Source organism: Myotis davidii, unplaced genomic scaffold (assembly GCF_000327345.1).
Source record: "Myotis davidii unplaced genomic scaffold, ASM32734v1 scaffold267, whole genome shotgun sequence".
Classification (NCBI taxonomy): domain Eukaryota; kingdom Metazoa; phylum Chordata; class Mammalia; order Chiroptera; family Vespertilionidae; genus Myotis; species Myotis davidii.
This window is the reverse complement of record NW_006297747.1, coordinates 990,865-1,013,055: the sequence shown is the minus strand read 5'-3', so window position 1 is coordinate 1,013,055 and position 22,191 is coordinate 990,865. Positions and strand designations below refer to the sequence as shown.

Sequence of the window (22,191 nt, the reverse complement as noted above, 5' to 3'; positions counted from 1 at the left end):
TCAGTGCTAAATGGACAGAACTGAGGGGGAAAACTGTAAGATCTACCAGAGACCTCTTAGGTTGGCATCATTCAAGTTAATAGTTCAGCTAGATCTTTTTTTAAATGTTTTCCACAAGGATAAAATGAGGAAATAAGGGGATCTTGATAAACATCCTATATAATAAAGGGCTAATATGCCAATTAGACCAAACAGCCGAACGACCTTCCAGATGAAGCCAGGGCTGTGAGAGCCAGCCTAGGCTTCAAGGGCCGAGCTCCTTGCATGAATTTCGTGCTTTGGGCCTCTAGTCATTGAATGAATGGCTTTGTCCAATACTTCTCTTCTTACCAGAGGCAGGAAGTGGTGTTGAGCCTACAGTTAATAAATGGGTTTAAATAAAGAAAATGACAGCCTCAGCTTGCAAGAAAGGAACATAATGTATATTTTAAAGGGATGTTACAGGCAAAGAACAGCATTACTTTGCAAAATCGAGTTTCTTTGCAGCAATTCATGTTTTGATAAAAAGCTGATCACTGCTTTTCTGAGTGAGTTATTAATATTTCTGCTTTTTAGTGGTCCTGAAAACTGTATGTGATGGCATCCAAACTTTGAGGTAGAACAAGTAAAATAGCCCATATTGCAATAAATAGCATGATCCCAATTGACTTACATTCTCTGAAACACCCAGAGAACCTGAGGAGCTGCCCAGCAGAATCTGGAGTTAGTGTTCCATTTTTCTTTCTCTGCTCTATTTTTTCATAAATAACTGTAATTTAGGTTCACAACTGTCATATTAGGAATGCAGGTTATATATTATCTCTACAAATGAATAACAGGAATCACATAGCCTATAGTTCTCTCCTACTTTGGCAGCTAAGGGCTTATTTTATATGCTATCAGTTCCAGAATCAGAGTTGGAAGGAAGAAAGGGAGGGAGGAGCGCAACCATAAACTTGGGCAGGCTACAGGTAATAGCAGAATATATATATGATGCCAGTGTACTTATGATGGGACCAAATGTGGTGTTTGCTGGTATGACTTCCTCCCACTTTTGCTAGATTGATTATGGCCGACACCAGCAATAGTGGGTCACATATGGAGAAACGACTGTTGGCCTGGCTTTCACATCCAACAGGTGATTACCGATCTTTCCAAGAATTTCCCTGTAGACATGGGGAAGGTCACCATCACAAAGGTTTGCAAGGATTACTCTTCAGAAAGATGGAGAAATGACAGGAAACAGCATTTTCTTGAGTCCGGCATTCCCTGCAAATAAAATAGTTCATCTGAATCCTTTGATTAAAAGGGTCAGTGGGGTATGGTGCCGGGTGGATACTAGACTTGTTGGGGGAAATCACTTCGTAAGTTATATAAATGTCTAACACTATGCCGTAAAGGTTTTAAAAAAATTTTATTATCACAATAAAAAATATTTAATTAGTTAATTAATTGATTAAAAAGTCACTGATAAGAAACACTGAACTTGAGTCGTTCACAGTGTAGTTGAGAAGAATCACATAATACAGTTGGTTCAGGGCCTTGTACCTATCGCACAACTCACCTGAGAGGAGAGAAGGAGGATGAGTCCTGTACCTGCAACAAAAGAGATGATAAGATGCTGGCCTGCAGGTAACTGGGGAGAGACAAGAGGTTGCAGTTTTCTGGTTTCCTGACCAGGTTCACGTCGTGCCCCTGGAACAAGAGGCCGAGGCCACGGGGCTGTTCCTGCGGAAGCAAAGATGCACCCGAGGTGTTTGAACTGGATTTGTTCGACCCTGTCCTCTGACAGAGCTCATCTCATTTTAGTCCCAGCTCCAGGAGCCACGGAGTCTGCTGGCTGCTGGCTGCTGGCTGTTGGCTGTGGGCAGAGGCCTCCTTGGTTGGGGTGCCCTTTTTTCTTTTGCCTTTGAAGCTATTTTGTTTGCTCTTTAAGTTTGTTTTTTTTATAGAAGCGCTGTCATCCAAGAGAAGGAATCGACTTTATTATTCTCCTTTGGCTTTTGCTCGGAGCCTTCCCTATTTCTTGTTGGATTCTTTCTGGTAAATTTCTGAACACCCCGTACTGTGAAAGAATTAAGACCAAAAAAGAGAAGAAACAGGAAAAGTTCATTTTTTTTTCAGGGCTAGAACAAAGCAAAAAATTCCTCTCTGAGAGAATCTGACCAGCAGGCTCTATTCATACAGATTTCTTTATTAAACTAACTCTGCAGCATCAGCCGACTCCCGGAAGGTCTTCAGAGCCTAATTGGAGTTGTTGAGGTGATGGAAGTATCGTTAGCTTGCTCCATTCCAAGACCCACCATCGGCCTCTGAATCCCAGTTTACTAGTAGTCCTGACAATAGAAAAGGGTGGTGTCCGTAGCAATTTCCATCCCATAGTCATCCACTAAAAGCCAGGTGGATGCCTACTCACTTTGCAACCCAAACCTTTAAATGAATGTCCGGGTGCCAGGAAGACAGGTTCTTGTGCTCTGAAGTTTTTTCAGATTTTCAATTTCTGCTTGAAAGAGAAATCCCTTTACAGTGAGGTCAGCATAGACTCGATTTGGATATAAAATGCTGGGTGCTCAGGGAAGGCTTCTCTGAGAAAGGGGCATTGAAGGAAGTGAGGGCTGGTCCTGCAGTCTGTGAAGGAAGGACATTTCCGGCAGAGGGGAAAACTCATGCAGAGGCTTTGAAGTAAGAATGTGCTTTGCTGTTCAGAACCAAGTGGGCAAGGGGAAGAGTAGTAGGGAGGAGGGTGGAGAGGGAAGGCGGGGATGGTGCCAGAGGATGGAGATCCTTGCAGACCATTGTTAGGATTCTGAGTTAAATGGAACAAAGTGGCATGACCTGGATGGATCATTCTGGCTATTGTGTTGAGAATAAGGACTAAGGGGGCAAGGATGAAAGTAGAGAGACCAGTTTGGAGGCTAATGAAATAATCCAAGTAAGAAAAGGTAAGTGATAGGAGGGTGAGAAGATTTTAGGAGATTCAATGGGAGTTCCTGCTAGGTTGAGTGCAAAATGGGAGTAGAAGGATATTTGCAACTGGAAGAAGGATATTTACAACTGGAAGAAGGGGGTTGGTATTAACTAAGAAAGCTTAAAGCAGAGTAAGATAATCAGGAGCTTGGCTCCGAGCATTTAATTTAAGGTTGAGATGCTATTCATCGTCAAAGTAGAGCGATCAAGAAGGCAACTGGATATCTGAGTCTGGAGTTCAGGAGAGAGGTCTGGGCTGGAGATACAAGTTTGAGAGTTGGGACTAGACGAGACCACCTCATATAGCCAGAGAGGGAAACAGGACTGATGGGATCAGAGGACAATCAAATCCTGGGAACCAGCAAAGGAGGCTGAGAAATGGAAGGAGTGATCAGCGGTGTCAGATGGGTGAGGGCAAATGAACAGGTGGATTTGGCAGAGTGACGGGTGCTGCGAAGAGCAGTTTCAGTCAAGTGGGCTCGGGTGCGATAGGAAAGGGGAAAGTGGAGACTGTGTGGATACCTTTGGGGGAGTTTGCTTCTTAAAGAAGAGCAGAAATTGAGCAGGATCTCAGGAGGATGTTGGGTCAAGGGAAGAAGTCTGTTTACTTGGAGTGGAAGATGTTACAGCACTTTTTGAGAATGTTCCAGTAAAGGGGGAAAAATGGATGATGAAGGAGAGATAGCTTTTATAAACTACCTGATTGCTACCAGTTGAGCAGAAAAGGAGGCCACCTTTAGGAGGAAAACCTTGGAGATAAGTAAAATGCTTTCATTTTATTCTTAGATTTCAATGCAAATATGTTGTATTTTCTGAACTGAATTCATGATAACCTGAGAGACAGATGGTAGCAAGAGCAAGATGTATGTTGTATTTTAAGAAAATGTTTCCAGAGTCAGGAGGCAGGTCTGAACTAAAGATAAAATTAGGTACCTTCAAATTTCTGTTGACTTCATCATCAAAGAAGTAAACATTAAAGTATTAATTGTGTCTCAGTTATAAGGCTACTTTATTTTTACTTAACTCCCATTTATTTGGATATCATGATGATTTGGGTTCAGATAAATGACATTCGCCTTTCCAATGTATGTGGAAAAGGGATTGGGAGAAAATTAATAAGCAAATGAAATTGCGAAGGGCTGTTTAATATCCTTTCATAGAATTGTTTCCAAGTAGCCCTATGACATGCAGGCATGCTAATTACAAATGTTCCTACTCTTGTCAACCAAGTTGGCCACACTTTTTCAGCTTTTACCAGAAAAAAATGAGGACATTTCTAACAAGAAGTCTGCAGGGTTGGTTTCTGGTGCCTGTTACCAGAAAGGTGTCTGCAGTGACTAGTTGAAAGGCACACGTGCCAACAACCACCTGGACCAACTACAAATGAGAATGAATAACACGAATGAGTGTTCCTGAAGTACATTACCACGAACCAGAACATCTTTGAACACATCCTCTGATTTCGTTCTTCGGTCCACATGCTTGAGAGCCTTCTGTGTTCCAAGCAATCGTCCTAGGAATTTAGGTCCTAGAGATTGTGGAAAAGGTATCTTTCTCATGAAGCTTGCCATGAGCTGCACAACAAACTAGTGAGATATGTAGGTCAAGCACTGTTATTATTCATCTTTACAGATGAAGACATTCTAAGGCTTAATTAAAACTCAGATTTAAATCACTACCATTCTAGGAATTGGAGCCTCTGGTGAAATTTTATTATATTTTCTTTCTCAAAACTTCAGAACTCGGTGCTTTAATACATGGTATACCCTGAAATATCATCTTCATAAATATAATGAAATTCCACAGCAGAAACTTCTGTATGTAAACCATTTATTCCAGCACTCAGTGCTAGAAGAGCCATTTCATGTGATAAAGTCACAGCAGATCCACCTTAAGTTACTGCTCTGTGAGCCTGATGAAGCCTTTCCTGCCAACAGAATTCCTGTGATATCTGAACTGTATCAGCTTTTTACAAAACAGCCTTCATAACTAAAATATAATTAACTGCCTCTATTATAAACTATTTTTAAAATATAACATCTTACCATTTGCACTGAGTCACATAATTATTAGAAATGAGGAAGGTTTTACTTTTTCTATTTTTAAAACATAGCTTGTAAGTGGAAAATAGTCATTGTTACTTTAAAAGATATGTAAGCCACATATGAACTCTGTCTCTTCAGTGTATATGACTAGAGGTGGAGGGTTTCCTTCATTGAGAAAAATTTTTATATTAATTTAAAAATATTTAACTATGGTGTGAGACCTTCTTTTTCCTCCTTAACTCTCGTAACTTTCAGGGACTGTTGGAAGATATATTCAGGTAACCGGATGCAAAGTGGGAATTTTCCTGTAAATACTGCACATTCTAAAGAGAAAGATGCAACCTGTTCGGGGCTTACCAAGGGGTGAGCTGCCCTCAGCTATCAGTCATGGAGCAGAAGATCAGTGCTGGGAAGGGTAGAGAATGGTCTGAGCCACTGTGGAAAGAGATGAGGCTTTCCTGCCTTCATGGGAGAGGAGAGAGAACGTGTCCCCATGCTCTCCAAGCCTGGTGAGAGGGCCCCATGAGGATACTTACCAGAGTTGGGGAGCCTACAAGAAGGGGGAGCACATCTCTTCCCACAGTTGGACTTCTAGCAAGCAGATCATGTAGCACCAAGCTGAAAAATAGAGAATTGGAGAGAGATGTCCTGGCAGAGAGGGGAGTGGTCGCCGAGCAGCCTTCCCTGCATGAAAACGTTGTGTCCACGTGATGGGACCGGGTGTGCAGAGGGAGGCTGTGCTTACGCCCTCTCCCAGCATCCCACCCAAGGTGTGTGCATGTGTTCCCAGAGGGCTAAATGGAGGAAGCCAAGCTGGAGCCAGAGCTTGCACATCTGGAACTGTGCAGTGGGGACTGCGCCCTCCCCTGAAGAGCCCTCCAAGAACTCCTGTGGATACAGTACAACCCGCAGGGCTGTGCCTTCAAGAGGACATCAGAGGCCAAGTTAGGGTTCCCCTGACAACCAGCCTCCACCAGATAAGAAAGCCCCAAGCCCTTCTGTACCCTCCTCCCCAACTGAGCACAGGAAAGAGGCAGGGCTTGGGGTTGGGGGCAGCCAAGGTTGACCATGACCCCCAGGTTTGGTAAACCCCCAAGACTGGCCTGTGGTGAGGGAGAGCAGCGTTTGAATCAGGACATTGGAGTTTTATTCAAAATGGATTCTTCAAGACTCAAAGGGACCAGGAAGTCATGCACTGTTCCCGAAATGTCAGTTGGCCTGTTGCCCATCTGGAAGGAGGGACTGGACATGGCCCATGTGGGAGCAATGAGGAGAAAACAATAAAACATTCAGGTGTTTGAACCCCAGAGGAATTGAGAGGGTTGAGACTGTTCCATGAACGGGTCCCATGTATATATAGGATGTCCCCCAGAAATGTATATACACACTTTGAATAGTTATAAAGGCAGTCTTTATTAAACTACAGTTCATTTTCGAAATTGAGCTATCAGCTCTTAAAGTGTGTATACATTTTGGGGGACACCCTGTTATATCTGTTTCAGGATCAGCAAAACAAGTTCCTTGTAACCAGGGTCCCTCTGCCTTCCGTTGAAGTCGGTCCCAGGCCTTGCTTCCTATCCCGTCAGGCTGACGTGCATGACACTCCCATGTGACCTGAGCAGGCCACTTTACCTCTGGGAATGTTAGTGTCTTCATCTGCAGGTGACAGGCGTCTCTGGGCCCCTTCTAGCAAGTCTGTGAACATGGTGAGTGATGTGATTTACAGGAAAGGATTAGCTCAGACCTGGGGATGAGAGTGCAGAAGGGTCATCGCGATCCTGGGAGGGAGTCTGTACCTGTTAGGATGCTGATCCCACGGAGGCAAGGAGTGAATATATTTAAATCAGATGGCAGCTATTGGAGACCAGGCTGGGGGGATAATGGGCCCAAGACTTAAACTGCTAGGGATTTCATTTTGAACAGTAAGAAGAGGAAGATGCCCTGTGGAAAAAATGACATGAAGTTGAGAGAAGGAGCTGAGGAGAGCAGAGCTGGTATAAGTGGAAGGTGGTTGGAGGTGCCTTTTGGTTAGACCCTGGGGTTCTTTCTTGCTTAATATAATGCCAGTTACCCGACACTCTGTCCCCAGCAAGCCAGAAGGGATGGAAAGCAAAGATGTACGTATGTGCAGATATAGCTGGAGAAAAAGATGTTAAATTTCTGGTGAGCATTTCTGGGAGGGTTGGGATGGGGGCAACATTTAGCCAGAAGAAGTTTTCTTTCCCTTGAGCCCTTGGCCGGTGATGTTGTTCTTTACTAGGTTTCTGAACCATATCACGGGTACGTTTTTATCTCCTTCCTGCCCTGATCTCTGCACATCTACTCATGAATTCTCAGGGTGTCCACAGTGCTGACTGAATAAGGTTATTCAGCAGCTCTGCTGCTCTGAGATTCCATTTCATGATGTCTTTTAGTGATGGAATTCACTCCTTTTCAGGAAAAGAACTGCAAAGGTCAGCCAGGCGCCTCATCACTCTATTTGGTGGTTTCTACTCTAACTCCTGCGAGGGGCTGTTGGTCAGTTTGGTCCTAAGCAGACCTCATGGCCTCCGAATAATTGCTAGTTATTAGATTGTCAGTGGTATGGTGGAGAGAGCGAATTACGGAGCTGATTCATTCAAACGCTGTTCCCCAAAGTTTCTGCTTGAGTTACAGAACTGTGCTTCCCCACCCCCAGCCTCCTTCCCGCCACCTGTGCCACCACACACTCCCAGGGCCTGTGCCACCACACACTCCCAGGGCCGGGCGGCAGGCTGACCCTTCTGCGCTTGTTAACCACAGAGATTTGCCCTTGAGAACTCCAAAGGGAAAAATATCGCCTAGGTTCATCGGATGGAGGAGCAATGACTAAATCACGAAAGTCATTTTACTGCATTGATTGCTCGTGGTCATTTGAAGATAAGAAAATAAAGATGTTTGACGTGTGTTAAAGGTTTTCTCCCATCCTTCTTGAAACTATTGATCCTCTGAAATGATGTGAAGAGGGAAACTATTTCCGTTCTCTTCAGCAAAAGTAAACCACAGTTGGCTTTTCCCAGCATGATGGGCCATTTCCCTTGATCTGAAGCTAACACCTAAATGCTCTCCTTTTTTTTTATTTTCCTAGCCAACCCAAAATGTTTTTAAGCAAAGGAATGGCTTAGAAGTCAATGATTAAACGTTGGGCATTTTTTTTTGAGCTCTTTTCTTTCTTTCTTTCTTTTTTTAAAGAAATGTGATTCTTTGCTTTTTATTATTTTCCTCTCTCCCTTCCTTGATGCTACCTCGGTAGCTGCCGTGTTTTAAATATTGACAAGATGAGATAGTTTTCTGTTTATATCAGCAGTCGTCTGTCTGTGAGATATGGACGAATCAGAACGCTGGATTCCCTTTCTCAGCCATCCATCAGGTCCATAATGTAAGGTTACAAACGGTTGTATTCTTGTCCTGAACTTGCGCTGTGTGATGTGTCGCAAAGTGTTGTCAGTGGCCGCAGGGGCTGTGTCCTGGCAAAGCAGAAAATGTGTGATGTCTAATGACTCCTGAGATTTTTATTTTTGTCTATGATACTTCGTTCACTGTGCCTTGTGACCAGTTGACGTGCAAACATTGTCCTAAAATGAGAAACATGCTTGGTTTTGAAGTTTACAGTAAAATCTGTCTCATGTGAGTTTTGGCTTTCATATCAGGTGTCTGTGTAACTTGCTTTTACAGGAAGAAGGAAAAGGGTAAATAGGTATATATACACACATGTGTGTGTGTATATATATATATATATATATCGGTGTTTTTCTTCCCCATTTTGTACTTCCCCGTGTCCATGGGCTAGTCAGCCCGCTGTGTCTAACAGTTCTCCAAGGTTCATGCGCTTTACTAGTGAGAAATATTGGTGTGTGAGTTGCATGATATTCCGTATCCGTTTTATGCCAATGTGGGAGGAGGCGAGCCAGGGGAGGCACTGTTATAGCTAAAAGTGGTTCTCAGCCTTTTGCATCTGACAACACTGAATTGATCTCTGGAATGTGGAATCATGACCCATTTTACTCTGAGCTGCTGAATAGTATTCAAATGTTCACACTTCACCAAAATTCATTTGTGTTTGGAAAGGAAACATTTTAATGTTTGGGTTTTTTCCATTTTGTTGTTTAAACTACAGCCCTGTTTTCACATCCTGTTAAATTATTCCCATTGACTAGCCTCCCGTCTGAGAGGCTGTGACATTTGGTTGAGAATCACAAAGCAGAGCTCGTGGGGCGGCATGCGAGGGGCCTCTCTCGGGGTGCCACGCCAGTGCACCCCTCCTCCTGTGCATGGGATTTCTGGCTCTTGGGGACCAGGGGGCGTCTAGATGTTGCCTGGTGCTGGTGCTCTGAGGTCCAGCAGTTCCTCCTGAACCTGCAAATGCTAAAACGTGCTTTCGTGTTCAGAAGTGGCCATCTCTGCTCTGTATCATCAAAAGGAACAAACTCATTATAACCAACTGCATTGGACCAAACTAGCATTCTTTATTCTTTTTTTTTTGTAAGGAATTACAACAGCATCCTGCTTTTGTGTGTGTGTGAATGTTTGAAGGAGGCTTTTTCTTACATTCACACTCAAGTAGCCGTATACATATTTATAAGCAGAGAGCTATATGTAGCATTCTGCAAAGCCTTAGAGATAACAGAAATTAAAGGTAATCACAGAAATCTATGTCTGATGTTGGGGAGAGCCCGTCTCTGACATTTGTCAGAATTATTGAAAGTGAAACCTTAAAATAGCAGTTGTCCTTTAAAGTCATTTTAGTTTTCCATTAAGTGTTTTTTGAAGAAGTAGGAAATAATGTTTGTTAATATTCGGATCTAAATTTACAAGCAGGTAGGTGGGAGCCGTTCCTAGTAGAAGAGATTTAAAAGCCTCAGTTTTTAAAAAGCCAATTAAATTCTAATTTAAAAATATAAATTTTAAAAAAAATAAGAGAGGGCTTGGATGATACCATGCCTTCCTGTCGTGTTAGAAAGCTAAGTCATAGCCATGGCTTTTACTTACTGGCATCCTTAGGAAGTAAATAAATTTTCTCAAGAAGAAAATAAGAATGCAAATAATGCTTCCCCCTTTGTATTCTCAGAGCATATAGAATATGTATTATCTTCAGTTTCCTTTTTTAGGGGAGAAAACTATACGATAAAATATTTCGACGCCTGCCTTAGGCATCTGGTACATTCGTACTAAAACCATGCAGCTTTGCCACCTTTTGAAATAATACAAAGTTTAAAAGCTGCTTTAGACTCTGCCGTACAATAAAAACCTATCTGTAGACTTCTGTGAATTATTTTCCTGTGTTATAACTAAATTCAGCTCCTAGTTTTATGTTTTTCAGCTGGTGGTCTGAGACACTTAATTTAATGACATTGTACAGGGTCTGACCCAATTATGATCCTTCAGATTCAGCCCAACTGTGGATTTCTAGTTGGCAGTTGGCAAATACCTGTTACACAGAATCAGTTCTCCATTTAAAATTCTAATCTCAAATTCTGTTTTTTCTTACTGGGGACCGAGCCCACCACCCAGGCATGTGCCCTGACCGGGAATGGAAACGTGACCCAGTGGTTCACAGGTCAACGCTCAACCATTTGAGTCATATCGGCTGGGCAAATTATATTTTTTCTTTCTTTTAGAAGGTTAATTTTTCTTTGAGTTTGAAGGGATAGTTAATAAAGTACATTTTTCCTCTGTATAATTGATATATCCTAAAGGAAATAAATACATACATGCCAAGGAAATGATGTTTTAAGCCATTGCCCAATTATTGAAATATTAAGATCATTTAATACAAGAGCCTAAAAGAAAAATTTTCTCTAGGTATTTTAAGCTCTAAAGAGGTAGCCTGAACACATTTAGGAAGAGTGGCTTGAATTATTTCCATTATTCTTATGTAATTACTTAAGCTTTTTAAAGAGTACTGCCAGTCAGTGGTAGTTTAAAATATGACGGAATTTACCCCAGACATTTCCTACTTCATTTTTTTATTCTAATTAAACATTATTGCTTCATTGGACCCATGTTTAGATCTACTTTTCATTAAAGATAAAGTTTTATTATAAATCATTATTTGAGGCCAAAGACCTTTTAGGTCTGTTTTATTTTTATTTTTATTTTTATTCAGTGAACATTTTTAACTGAAAGATTATTAGTTCTTTCAACTTACCTGAAAAAATATAGGTATTATCTAGGTACCAATGCACTATTTAACAGAAGCTAATAGTTTGAATTCATTTTACATATAATGCCAAACCCCAGATAGTCAGTACCCTACCCAGCTCCTCCTAGCTCATTCCTCCTGTAATTCAGCCTCCAGGAGGGCTGAGACCTAAAGCCCTTGTTCTCTGAACTCTTTTGTTCCTACAGTCAATCAACCAGGAGAAGCTGAATCCCACCCAAGGGCTAAGGCCACATGTGCCCTTCACCACAGTGTGATGCCAAGTCCATCCGTTCCTCTTAAATTAATTCCAGAGGGAAAACGCAACACCTGAGCTGAGTCGTCTAAACATTCTTAGCTCTAAGGTTTAAAACAAACAAGTTGATGAATATCCAGGAAGAAAAGAAATTTATTTTCTTACCAATTCAATATTAAGAACACTTTTCCCTCAGTTTGAAAATGAATTTCTGGAAATAGCACTAAGTATAACAAAACTCAATTTCTATTTCCAGAAAGGTAGATTCAGCCACGTAGAGAATTTCAAAATATTTGGACTCAAGCAATGTTTCAAGGCCAGAAAGAAAGTAAAGTAAGGATTATATTTCTCTTCCCTATAATTACCTCCCCCAACCCCGAGGGGGAGGTCCCGTCTGATCACTCTGGATTCAAAGCAGGTGGTTTGTGATTTCTGGACAAAGTGAAATCCTAAGAGCAGATGATGCTGTTGCCAAACAAAGTTAAATGGATGTGCCACTAATTTCTTCAAGTGGTTATCTCATAAGAGATGGGGTGATTTCCAGATGGAGGTGGTATGTGCTGGGGCCTGTTATTCCCAAAATGGCTGCTACAGTTTATGCTGGATGATGTAAATATTTCGATTAGCATTTGGCTGTAGTTCTGCTTTAAGTGTATGGAACTCACATTGAAGTTCAATTATAAAAGTGCCTGAGTTAATGAATCAATTAGAGAATGAGTTTGCATATGATTTGCATGCATAATATACTAACATCTGAAACGTCCCCATAACTCCAGCTTTGCCCTAACACCCCACCCCTCCTCCCACCCATCGTGCCCCCAGCTCCTGCCCTGTCTGTGTAGGCTGTTGTGAAACTGCCTGCTGAGCTCGGCCAAGATTCCTCAGCTAAACGGTGACAGGGCTAACGTGAAGATCTGATGCTTGGTGTGAGCTGTCACTTCAGCAGATGCTGGATCGAAGGATCTTTTGATGCCAACCAGCTCCTTTTGTACCATTCCACGGAGTTGTGTGCAAACTTCTGTTGTTCCATTAACAGTGTTACCTGTGACTTAAATGTACAACACCTGTTGCTATGTTGTTGTTCTATGGGGAGGGGGAGGGAGACGGGGGAAAGTTAATGGCGAAGATTAGAGGATGAACTGCTAAGGTATTGGGAGAGCTTTTAATTAAGTACACATCGCTGCATGTTTCCAGAGAGAGATTGTCACATAGAAGTTGTTACACTCAGCCTCAAAATAACATTGAAATCTACATAGCCTCCATTTTTTAATTTTATACTGGATTTTTTTAGACCAAATCACAGCCAGTTGCAATGAAGACTGGAGAAATAATAAAGAGCCAGATGTTTGAGAAAGAAGGAAAAGAAACGATCAGAATAGCAAGTCAGGGGAAAACTTAATGCTAAACTTAATTGCAGTCAGTTATGGTTCTTACGTAATAAACATTCATATAGCTATAAAGAAAAAAAACTCAAGAATGAATCAGGGATGGGTCATAAAACAGACAAAAAAGCTAAAATAGATATCCCAGGTGAAGTCCTAACAGTATCCACAGATGGGAGGATTGTAGAACCACACCATCTGCATGTAAACCAGCAACTGGAAGAAAACGAACTCACAGAGTAGCTCAGATGAGAACTTGAGAGAGGAGTGAGAGGGGTTTTGACTGGTCACACGCTCCAGTGAGAAGCCTGGGAAAGAGCATGATACCGAGTGTGCTCTTTCTGGGACTGGGGTGACTCATCTTAAAGAGAAAAGCGTCAGGTTCTCTCCCTCTATGAAAAGGTCTGTGCATTCCCAAAGGACTCTAAAATTTTCTTCTGGTTTTCCAAAGCCAGTTAGAAACTTCCAGAAGGCAAAGCCTGTGCCTAACATGTTCCAGCATTGGCAGCCACCTTACAGGCCACTTAATGGAAATCCAAAGTGCACAGGAAAAATTGGAATGCTGGTCCTCTTCCCCAAAACACATATCCTGGAGAATGGTGGTTATTAGTCTTCGGGAATCTCTGTATTCTTTCAGAGAATATAATGAAAGCTATGGACTTTCTCCTCCAAAACACCTACATCCAAAATGTTGCATTGTTATCCTAGACTCCTTGAAAAGCTTACTTAAGGAATCCTACAGTGTCAACCCATATGCTAGTACATGTAGGGAACATGGTCCCTAGCCAAAGTTTTGCTTGGTTTGGGAGCTCATGAGACCTTTTTATATTCTTTCATCTCCTAAGAAAGGTAATTTCTCATAATTCTTGAAAGAGTGGCTTTGGAAATCTGCCTACTATCTAGTTTTAATTATGTCTATTTGAGAAGAAAGAACAGAATTTTGAAAAATCAGAATTTTGGCCAGGGGAAAGAATAAGAAATCTCCCATGTGTAATATCTAAATCAGACTAGAGCCCAGAAAAGACCTGCCAACACAGGCCTTCGACTTTATAGATCTCACACTAAACCGTATTCAAGCAGACTGGGTTTTATTGCGTTTCACTTCATTGAGCTTCACTGATGTTGTATTTTTTTTTCCAAACGAAAGGCAAAAAGATTACGACTAAAATAAAAAATAAAGATCGTGACTGTCTTTATTGTAATACTCACCTGATTGTAGTGGTCTCGGATTGAACCTGCAGTGTCTCCGAGGTACGCCAAAGCAATAAAGCAGGCTGAGGGTAACCTCATGGAAAATGATACGTCAAATGATGGGTCTGCCCTAGTGGGCATGTGTGTTATATGATAGCCCAGCATATGCATATATGCGTGTATTTGTGAGCCAGGATCCTCAATTACATGCATATGCACATATGACCAAACATGGCATTGTAATGCCCACAACCATCACAGTGGCATTATATCAATGCAAATGAAGTCAGGAGAGAAACGAGTTGGCATCCATTAGTAAATCTTTCTTCTAAAATGTTGTTTAGTGTCACATACAGCCTTTTCTCCACAGATAAAATTATTCAAAGGACATGGTACCTGTCATATTTGGGAACTGATATTTATGGAGCTGAGTATTCTGCACAGAAAAGCAATTCAAACTAAAAATTTCAAACAAGTTTAAAAACGGAAAACTCTTTCAAAGATCAGGCATTCTTTCCCCTGTAACAGAAAAGTATGAATTAGTAAACCACTTATGAATATCTTAAAGACCTTTAATTTTAAATTATTTAGCTTACAGTGTCATTCTAACAATAGAATAACTCAAGTTCTTTCACACCTCAAAAATTAGCTCAGCTTTGGGAAATGTGCTAATACATATAAAACCATAATAAACAGTGGAAGTGTTTATATACATATAACACACGCAAATTTATTTGCACATGTGCAGCACCTGTGTATATGATGAACTCGGGCTAGCCACAGGGAATGAACTTTGCCGACTGCTCATATTACCTCTGGAATAAATGTGATTTTCAGACAGGAGACTGGGGAGAACCTTCCATTACCTTGCGCCCTCCAAATGAAGCTACGGCCTCAACTCCAGTTCAGTATTGGCAGCACCACCCAGAAAAGCTCATCTTCCAGTCGTGTGATTACAAAGCTTTTGTAAGTTACCTTGAATTCAGTATTTGGGTCTGAGTAGGGATAGTGGGTATATTTCTAGCTTCTTTATTTTATATTGAAAATATACTAAAATGCCCATCTTCCTAAAATGATCTCCCCAAATACGTAGAGCTTTATAATCCTTTTAATCGTAGAAGCTTAAGATCTGTTTTCCCTTCTTATATAATTGTATATTTTAAATAAAACGTTGTACACTGAAATCTTAAAATGGAAATGAGTATCAGTATAGCACATATAGACATCTCCATTCACCAGTGGTCTCAAAACATTGGGTCTACCACCTTATAAAAATTCCAACCTCTCCTCATTGTTATCAGTAGGATTATATTACTAAGGATTTTTTAATAGGAGAGGGAATCAAGCTTAGCTGAGAATTGTGAGTAATCTGAACGGATAATTGATCAAAAGATACCGTAGGTTTGGGGGCAGGTGGTTGTCATGACTACAGCAGGAAACATAGCTGAACTCTCAGCAGTGCATTGAAGCTGCCTCGAAAGTGTTTCAATTAGGACAAACTTTCCTGATACCTTAAAAGATAAGGATTTCACCAAGATCGTTTTTTCCTTAATTAAGATGTGGGCGTTCTGGTTTTCTCCAGCAGTTTAGGCTTTTTTTTTCCCCCCCCCATTTGGTGTTATCTGCACTTCTTTTACTGCTTGCTTATCTTGAAACATGGGATTTATTTCAGTAGTCATTTCCCAAAATCTGTAGGCGTGAAATGCCCCCTTCTTCCTCCAAATCCTGGAGATTTTCTGAACATGCCTTCTTCAGAGCCTTTGACCACGCTGTGCCCCTGCCCATCCTCTGCTCGTCGGGACTTCCCAGGTGGCAGGACTGGTTGCCAATCCTGTTTTTAGAGAGTGCCAGGGTCTCCTCAGTCATGTCAGGAAAATAATTACCTTAATTCACTTAAAACAAAACACACCTAGACCTCTTTTTTTTTTTGTCTGAAGGAAATTAGAGAAGGAAAAATGACAGCTGGAAAGAACCCTACTGAAGCTTCAAAAAGTTGAGGAATGCCCTGGCTGGTTTGGCTCAGTGAATAGAACATTGGCTTGCAGACTGAAGGATCCCGGGTTCGATCCCAGTCAAGGGCATGTTCTTTGGTTGCAGGCTCCATCCCTGTCCCTGGTTGGGGCATATGCAGGAGGCAACCAATCGATGTCTCTCTCTCATATCAATGCTTCTCTCTCTGTGTCTCTCCCCCTCCCTTCCACTCTCTAAATATCAATGGAAAAATATCCTCAGGTGAGGATTAACAACAACAACACAAAAAATTACTTGAGGAGTCCCTTGATAGCAAGGTGAAATAAACATTTTGCTAACATAGACGTGTTTGCTCCAGCTAGAACCTGAGGCGTGGTGGTGTTTTGTCCTAAGGCAGTATGGGATCCCATCACCTAAGATCTAAGTGGTTGGTGATTCCAGGAAGAGAGCTTCCCAGCCTTCTGGTACCCCATTCAGCCCTCCACTGTTCATCTGCACCAGGGCCCCCTCCGTGGTTGAACAACCGTGGTGACATTGTCCCTCCCCACAGGCTCCCATCCCCTTCTCAGGTGGGTCAACCATCAGAGGCCACACAGCTGTGAAGGAAAGGGTCCAAAATAGGCATCTCTGCCTTGGAACAGCCACACATTAATTACCTAAGCAGCCGACTAAGCCCAAATGGGGTGCCTGTGGCTCACTCCTCAGCTGTCTCATACAACCCTGTAATTACATAGACGGCAGCATGATTTATTTTTGCAGACCTTGCTGCTTCAAAAAAACACAGGGAAAACATTTTTAGATGCCCCCATTTTGCAGTTAAATATGATGTGAAAGATGGTGTCTTTAGAGAATGCTGCAGTTTTATTATAAAGAGCAGTTTACAGCTTTCGGAACTGTAGTTAACTCCGCTGTGTCCTCTCTACAGAAGTCTTGATTCGTTAGGATTAGTTACTATTCCTTCTTAAAAGTTGTGCACCAACTCACAGCCAGGAAAGCTAGCCAATGGTACTTTCACAGTGTGTTTTTAAATCGCTGCTTATATTTGTACTTACAAGTCATTGGATTTTTGTGTGTGTGTGTGTGTGTGTTTTAGTATTTAGGTTCTATGCTGATTAAAGAGCTCAGGGGGACAGAATCAACCCAAGATGCTTGTGCAAAAATGCGGGTAAGTTTGCCAAACAATTTTATTTCTAATCACTGAAATACTAAATACTGGGTATGGATGCAAATTGCCACTTTTCACATTACTATTTTCTTCATCTGTTGTCTGCTGAGTCACACTGGTGTTACATGAGAAGGTGTTCGGGCTTTGTTCATGTTTATATTTGAGCTCATCTTGTTATAGTTTGAGATGATGTCTTTTTGATATATTTATATGTATGACATTTACACTTCAAGATCAAAACAAATTGTATGTACATGGATCATTGTCCAGATTAGGAGGAAAAAATGATCTTTAGTTTATTACAAGAAAATGTTTTCAGCACCCACTTGACAGTCTACGTACTGATTTTCTGAAAAGGCTTCCAATTAACTAAAATTTATCAAACTCAGAAGTACTGGGAACATGTTCTATAAAGCTAATATTCTTTATGAGGCTTCTTAATTATTCTTTTTAAGTATAAGAGACACATTCAACTCTGCATTGAATCATATAATAACAGTGAATGTTGACAGAACTGGCCATTCCAGACATCTGTGATTGGTGGCTGCAGGATTCCTTGGAGTCTGTACCAGCCAATCCAACTCTCACACTGCAGAATCACACTAGCTCTTTCTTCCGAGAGTCCCTTAGTCTTGCTTCCTCCATAGCAGATGGATAGGGGTTAGAGCAATAGCTGACTGACAGTACAGATTAAGAATATTGGACTTATTCCATGTAGCAACTAACTGGAGTCAGATTTAACATCATTATTGAGTGAACCCTAACTTTTATTTTCGGCCAGATACTTTGTCATTTATTTTATATGAGCAGCTTTTGGTAGGAGTTACTTAAAAGCATATAATTGAACTAAAAACAGATATGAAGGTAATATGTAATACCCATTGCTCATGGAAAGCTAAATGTGAGTGAGTCTTCATGAAATTGAGACCTCAGCATGTGATCGCTGATCTAATATTTTGGCCAATTCAGTAGCAGATAGCCTGAAACAGTTTTCTTTCTACTTGATGCAGAAGTTAAATGTAAATTGTCAGCGTCAGTGAGCCTTTATTACAGGGACTGTGTTTATGAAAAAAGCTCTGGTATGTTCTAGGAACTCTAAGTCTAGTTTGGTTGCTGCTGACCTGGCTCATGAGTCACTTTTTAGTCATTATCATAACTGCTAACATTTACTGAGTAGTTACAATGTGCCCATCTCTGTGCTGAGTCCTGTGCCTGTTCATCTTATTTCATCTTTATCACACCCCTATAAGATAGTACGACTATTATCCCCATTATACAGGTGAAGAAACTGAGGCTTAGAGCATGCATGACAAACTCAAAGGCTCACACGGGCCAAATAAACAAGGTTTAAGTTTATGTGGGCCACAAAAAAAACAAAAGCTTCAATTTTCATAGAAACGAAGTTTTATTTCGATAGAGACATGCTGAATACAAAGGGCTGAAATAAATGAGTAATCATTAACAAAATAATAGAACATTTTAATAAAAATTTATATTTTTTTCTTGAACGTTAACTTAGCAGACACTGAATAACTTTGCACACATTAATAAGTATAACACAAATAAAGCTATTTTTCTTGTTCTCCGAAAGCAAAATATTTCCTGTTGCACACACCAAACAAGTCAGTCCAAGACTAATGACATGGCAATTGCCTGCTAAAATATTCGCTGCTAGTATTAGTGGAGAGAAATGGTGCGCCTACGCGTAAGGCATGTAAGGGAAATGAATGCAACACGATTATAGTAATCAGTCATTAGCAAACATTGTAGTTTGTTATTAATAATTGTGTATACAGGATATTGTAAAAGTTAAGTTACGAAATTTTTATTAAAACATTTCTTACATACCGTTATATTGGCTGGGCCACAAAAATATTCATTGTGGGCCAAATGTGGCCCGCAGGCTCTGAGTTTGACATGCTAGATTTATAGAGTTAAATAACTGATCCCAGGTCACACAGTAAAGAATTTGCCCACTGGAACTGGGACTCAGATCCATCTGACCCCAGAGCCCAAGCATTTATTATGTTCTCCAACTTCTCCTGGGCCTCATTTCTTACTGAGAAAATGAGAACATTGGACGAGAAGCCCTTCAGGGTTCCTCCTGGTTTTATAATTCTGGAAAACCTGTATTCTAAATATATATCATCTAAATGATGTCACCAGGGCACAAAAAGAAAATGGGAGTGTTTTTCAATCATCAAGCCCTGTAATGATGTTAGCGCTCTTCGTGAACATACCTAAGAAATTAACTTGGCATTTCTGATTTCATACTCTTAACTCAATTATCTGAGTCCAGCTACTTCAGTGCTATTATCAGCATAAATAGTGGGTAGAGCTCATAGCACCATTTAACATACACCCGATCTGTGATTTGAATTTCAGTCAATTTCTTGAAATTAAGTGGGTCTGAAATTTCATTCCGCTAAGCAATGGCAAAGCCATTTTAATAGTCTCAGTGGAGAATAATTTTGTTAAATACTTGCCTGTTGCTTAAAATGAAACTGAAAAGGCTGCCGAGTTACAGGCCATTCTTCTTTAGGGCGTTTTTCTGGTTTGCTGCTCTAGGTGGTTATTTTGAGTGGTTTACATGAAAATGGGAGCTTTATTGCTTCTTAGAATATCTCAAACCCTTATTTCCCCATCTTGATTGAATAAGTATCAGCCTTTGATACGGGAGCTAAAGTTGCACTCACTGGATTCACCAGAGCTTTTCAAAATCAGAAGCGTGGATTTGATGCTATCAGGGACTACTGGGTTGTGAATTAGAACTCTCGCCAACTAAAAACAGTGTGGATCTCACCGTGCAGTTAATTTTCAGGTTGAACCTCAAGTTGCTGTTTTCTCTGCTTTCTGGCCGTTCAGCTCAAAGTCCCGGTATAATCAGTCTCCCCAAGGGAAATACTTTAGGACACAGATGATGTACAGTAAGATCTTTAGACCAAACTATTGTAGATTCAAACTTTACCTGGCTTACTCTCTAAATTGAAAAAAAAAGAAGTTTTCAATTCAGCAGTATGCATTGTAGCTGAAATTGAAATTTCTGTCCCAGGAAGAAGTAAGTCACGGTGGGTCCTTGTTCTGAGAAATGTTTCATTATATGCAGTTGGATAAACATAACTAAGATTTGGCTCCTGCTCTCACTAGACCTAGTGGAGGAGTCTAGCATGTTATCATTTAATTACCCCAAAGTAGCAGAAGTATTACCATAGAGGTATCTTCATGTTGCCACGGCCTGATGGATTGTCATAGATCAGTGGTCGGCAAACCATGGCTCGCGAGCCACATGCTGCTCTTTGGCCCCGTGGCACAGGCCACGAAGTTTCAGTCACACTGTACACGCGCGCCCGCACGTGGTGTTTTGTGGAAGAGCCAGGGGGCCAGTTTGCCAACCACTGTCATAGATGATCCCAAAAATGACATACAGGTATGGTCTCCTAAAATCAGTTTATAAGTACTAATAACAGTTAACACTTGACGTCTGTATGCCAGGCCCTACACAACTGATTATGTGCATTAATTCATCATGAGGTAAGTATTGCTATTGTCCCCACTTCACATATGGGGAAACAAAGGCCAAGGAAAGTTAAGTACATTACCCAGGGTTACCCAGCCAACAAGTGGTAGAGCCAGGACTTGAACCTAGGCAGTCTAACGCCACCACACACACTCTGAACCCCAGACTGTACCAGCTCTCTAATGAGCCAGTACAACACTTATTGCCCTGAGTTTTAAAATATTTGAAAAGATATGGATCATTTTTATTGATAAATAGCTTTCCCTGGTCACTGTGGCTCAGTTGGTTGAGCATCTTCCTCTGCACTGAAAGGTCACTTGTTCGATTCCCAGACAGGGCACATACCCAGATGGTGGGTTCAAACCCCATCAAGGTGCATATGGGAGGCGAGCGGCCAATGTTTCTCGCCCTCTCGCTCTTCCCCTCTCCCTCTCTCTCCCTCTCCGTCTCCCCCCTTTCTCTTTCTCTGAAATCAATAAAAACATATTTTTTTAAAAGAAATCACTTTAGAAACCTTCAAAGAACCTATAAGATTAGCACTGGCTAAATTAAACCATTTAGGTAAAGACATATGTAGTAAGTTGGGCTATATTCTAATGTGTTAACGTAAATAAAAATTGCAAGAGAGTTTTTATTGCATCCATAGAGACTGGAACATGGTTTTTCCACAACACTCACTTTAACACATTCACTTTGCCCCAGCAGAAACAAAACAGTTTTCTCTTCTCAGAGTGATTTGGAATGTTTGATAGTCACAGTTGGTTAATTTCTAGGTTTATCTAAACCTTTTTATTCATCTTTAGGGTCCCTTCCAATTCTAAAATAAAGTTAATTCTACACTAATCCTCCTGGTGTTTTATTATACACCTATTATTTCAATTAAAACTATGCTGTAGTACACTACCATGTGTGAGATAGTAGTCATTCACTTCATTCTATAATATGGAATCACTTCTCTGTTCATTCAGGTTGACCAGTCTTTTTCCTCTTCGGACCATCTTGAGATTTTTTTTAATAGACTTTATTTTTTATAGCAGTTTTAGGTTAACTAAGAAAATTTAAGCAGAAAGCACAGAGAGTTATCATATATACACTCCTTCTACCCCTCTCCTCACAGTTGCCCTCATTACTGACATCTTGCATTGGTGTGGTGCATTTGTCACAATTATGAACCAATATTGATATGTTATTATTAACTAAAGTCTGTGGTTTACATTCGAGTTCACTCTTTATGTTATACAGTGTGTGGGTATGTCATACATGCATAATGTCATGTATCCAACATCATAATATCATACAGAAAATTTCACACCCTGCAAATCCCCTATGCTCCTGCTATTCATCTCTTTTCTCTCCTGCCCCGCCTAACCACTGACCTTTGTACTGTCTCTGTAGTTTTGCCTTTTCCAGAATCTCATAGTTGAAATTATACTGGCTTCTTTCACTTAACAATATGCTTTTAAGGTTCCTCCATGTCTTTTGTGATTTGATAGCTCATTTTTACTTTATCACTGAATAGTATTCATTGTATGGATATACCACAGTTTGTTTACCTAATAAT

At 40.8% G+C, this 22,191-nt stretch overlaps 1 protein-coding gene across 6 annotated transcripts in view; it reads left to right on the top strand.

Annotated features, from left to right (window-relative positions):
• The window catches only part of LOC102774146 (ankyrin repeat and sterile alpha motif domain-containing protein 1B-like), a 71,553-nt gene that overhangs the window by 12,228 nt on the left and 37,134 nt on the right, over nucleotides 1–22,191 (top strand). For 3 of the 6 annotated variants that reach the window (XM_006773339.2, XM_006773343.2, XM_015570227.1), the window contains 3 exons: nucleotides 8,314–8,388; nucleotides 14,815–14,943; nucleotides 17,042–17,113. In XM_006773339.2, coding sequence (XP_006773402.1) covers nucleotides 8,314–8,388; nucleotides 14,815–14,943; nucleotides 17,042–17,113 — 276 coding nt within the window. The remainder of the gene's footprint in view (nucleotides 1–8,313; nucleotides 8,389–14,814; nucleotides 14,944–17,041; nucleotides 17,114–22,191) is intronic. The other 3 variants (XM_006773341.2, XM_006773342.2, XM_006773340.2) reach the window with 2 other exon arrangements.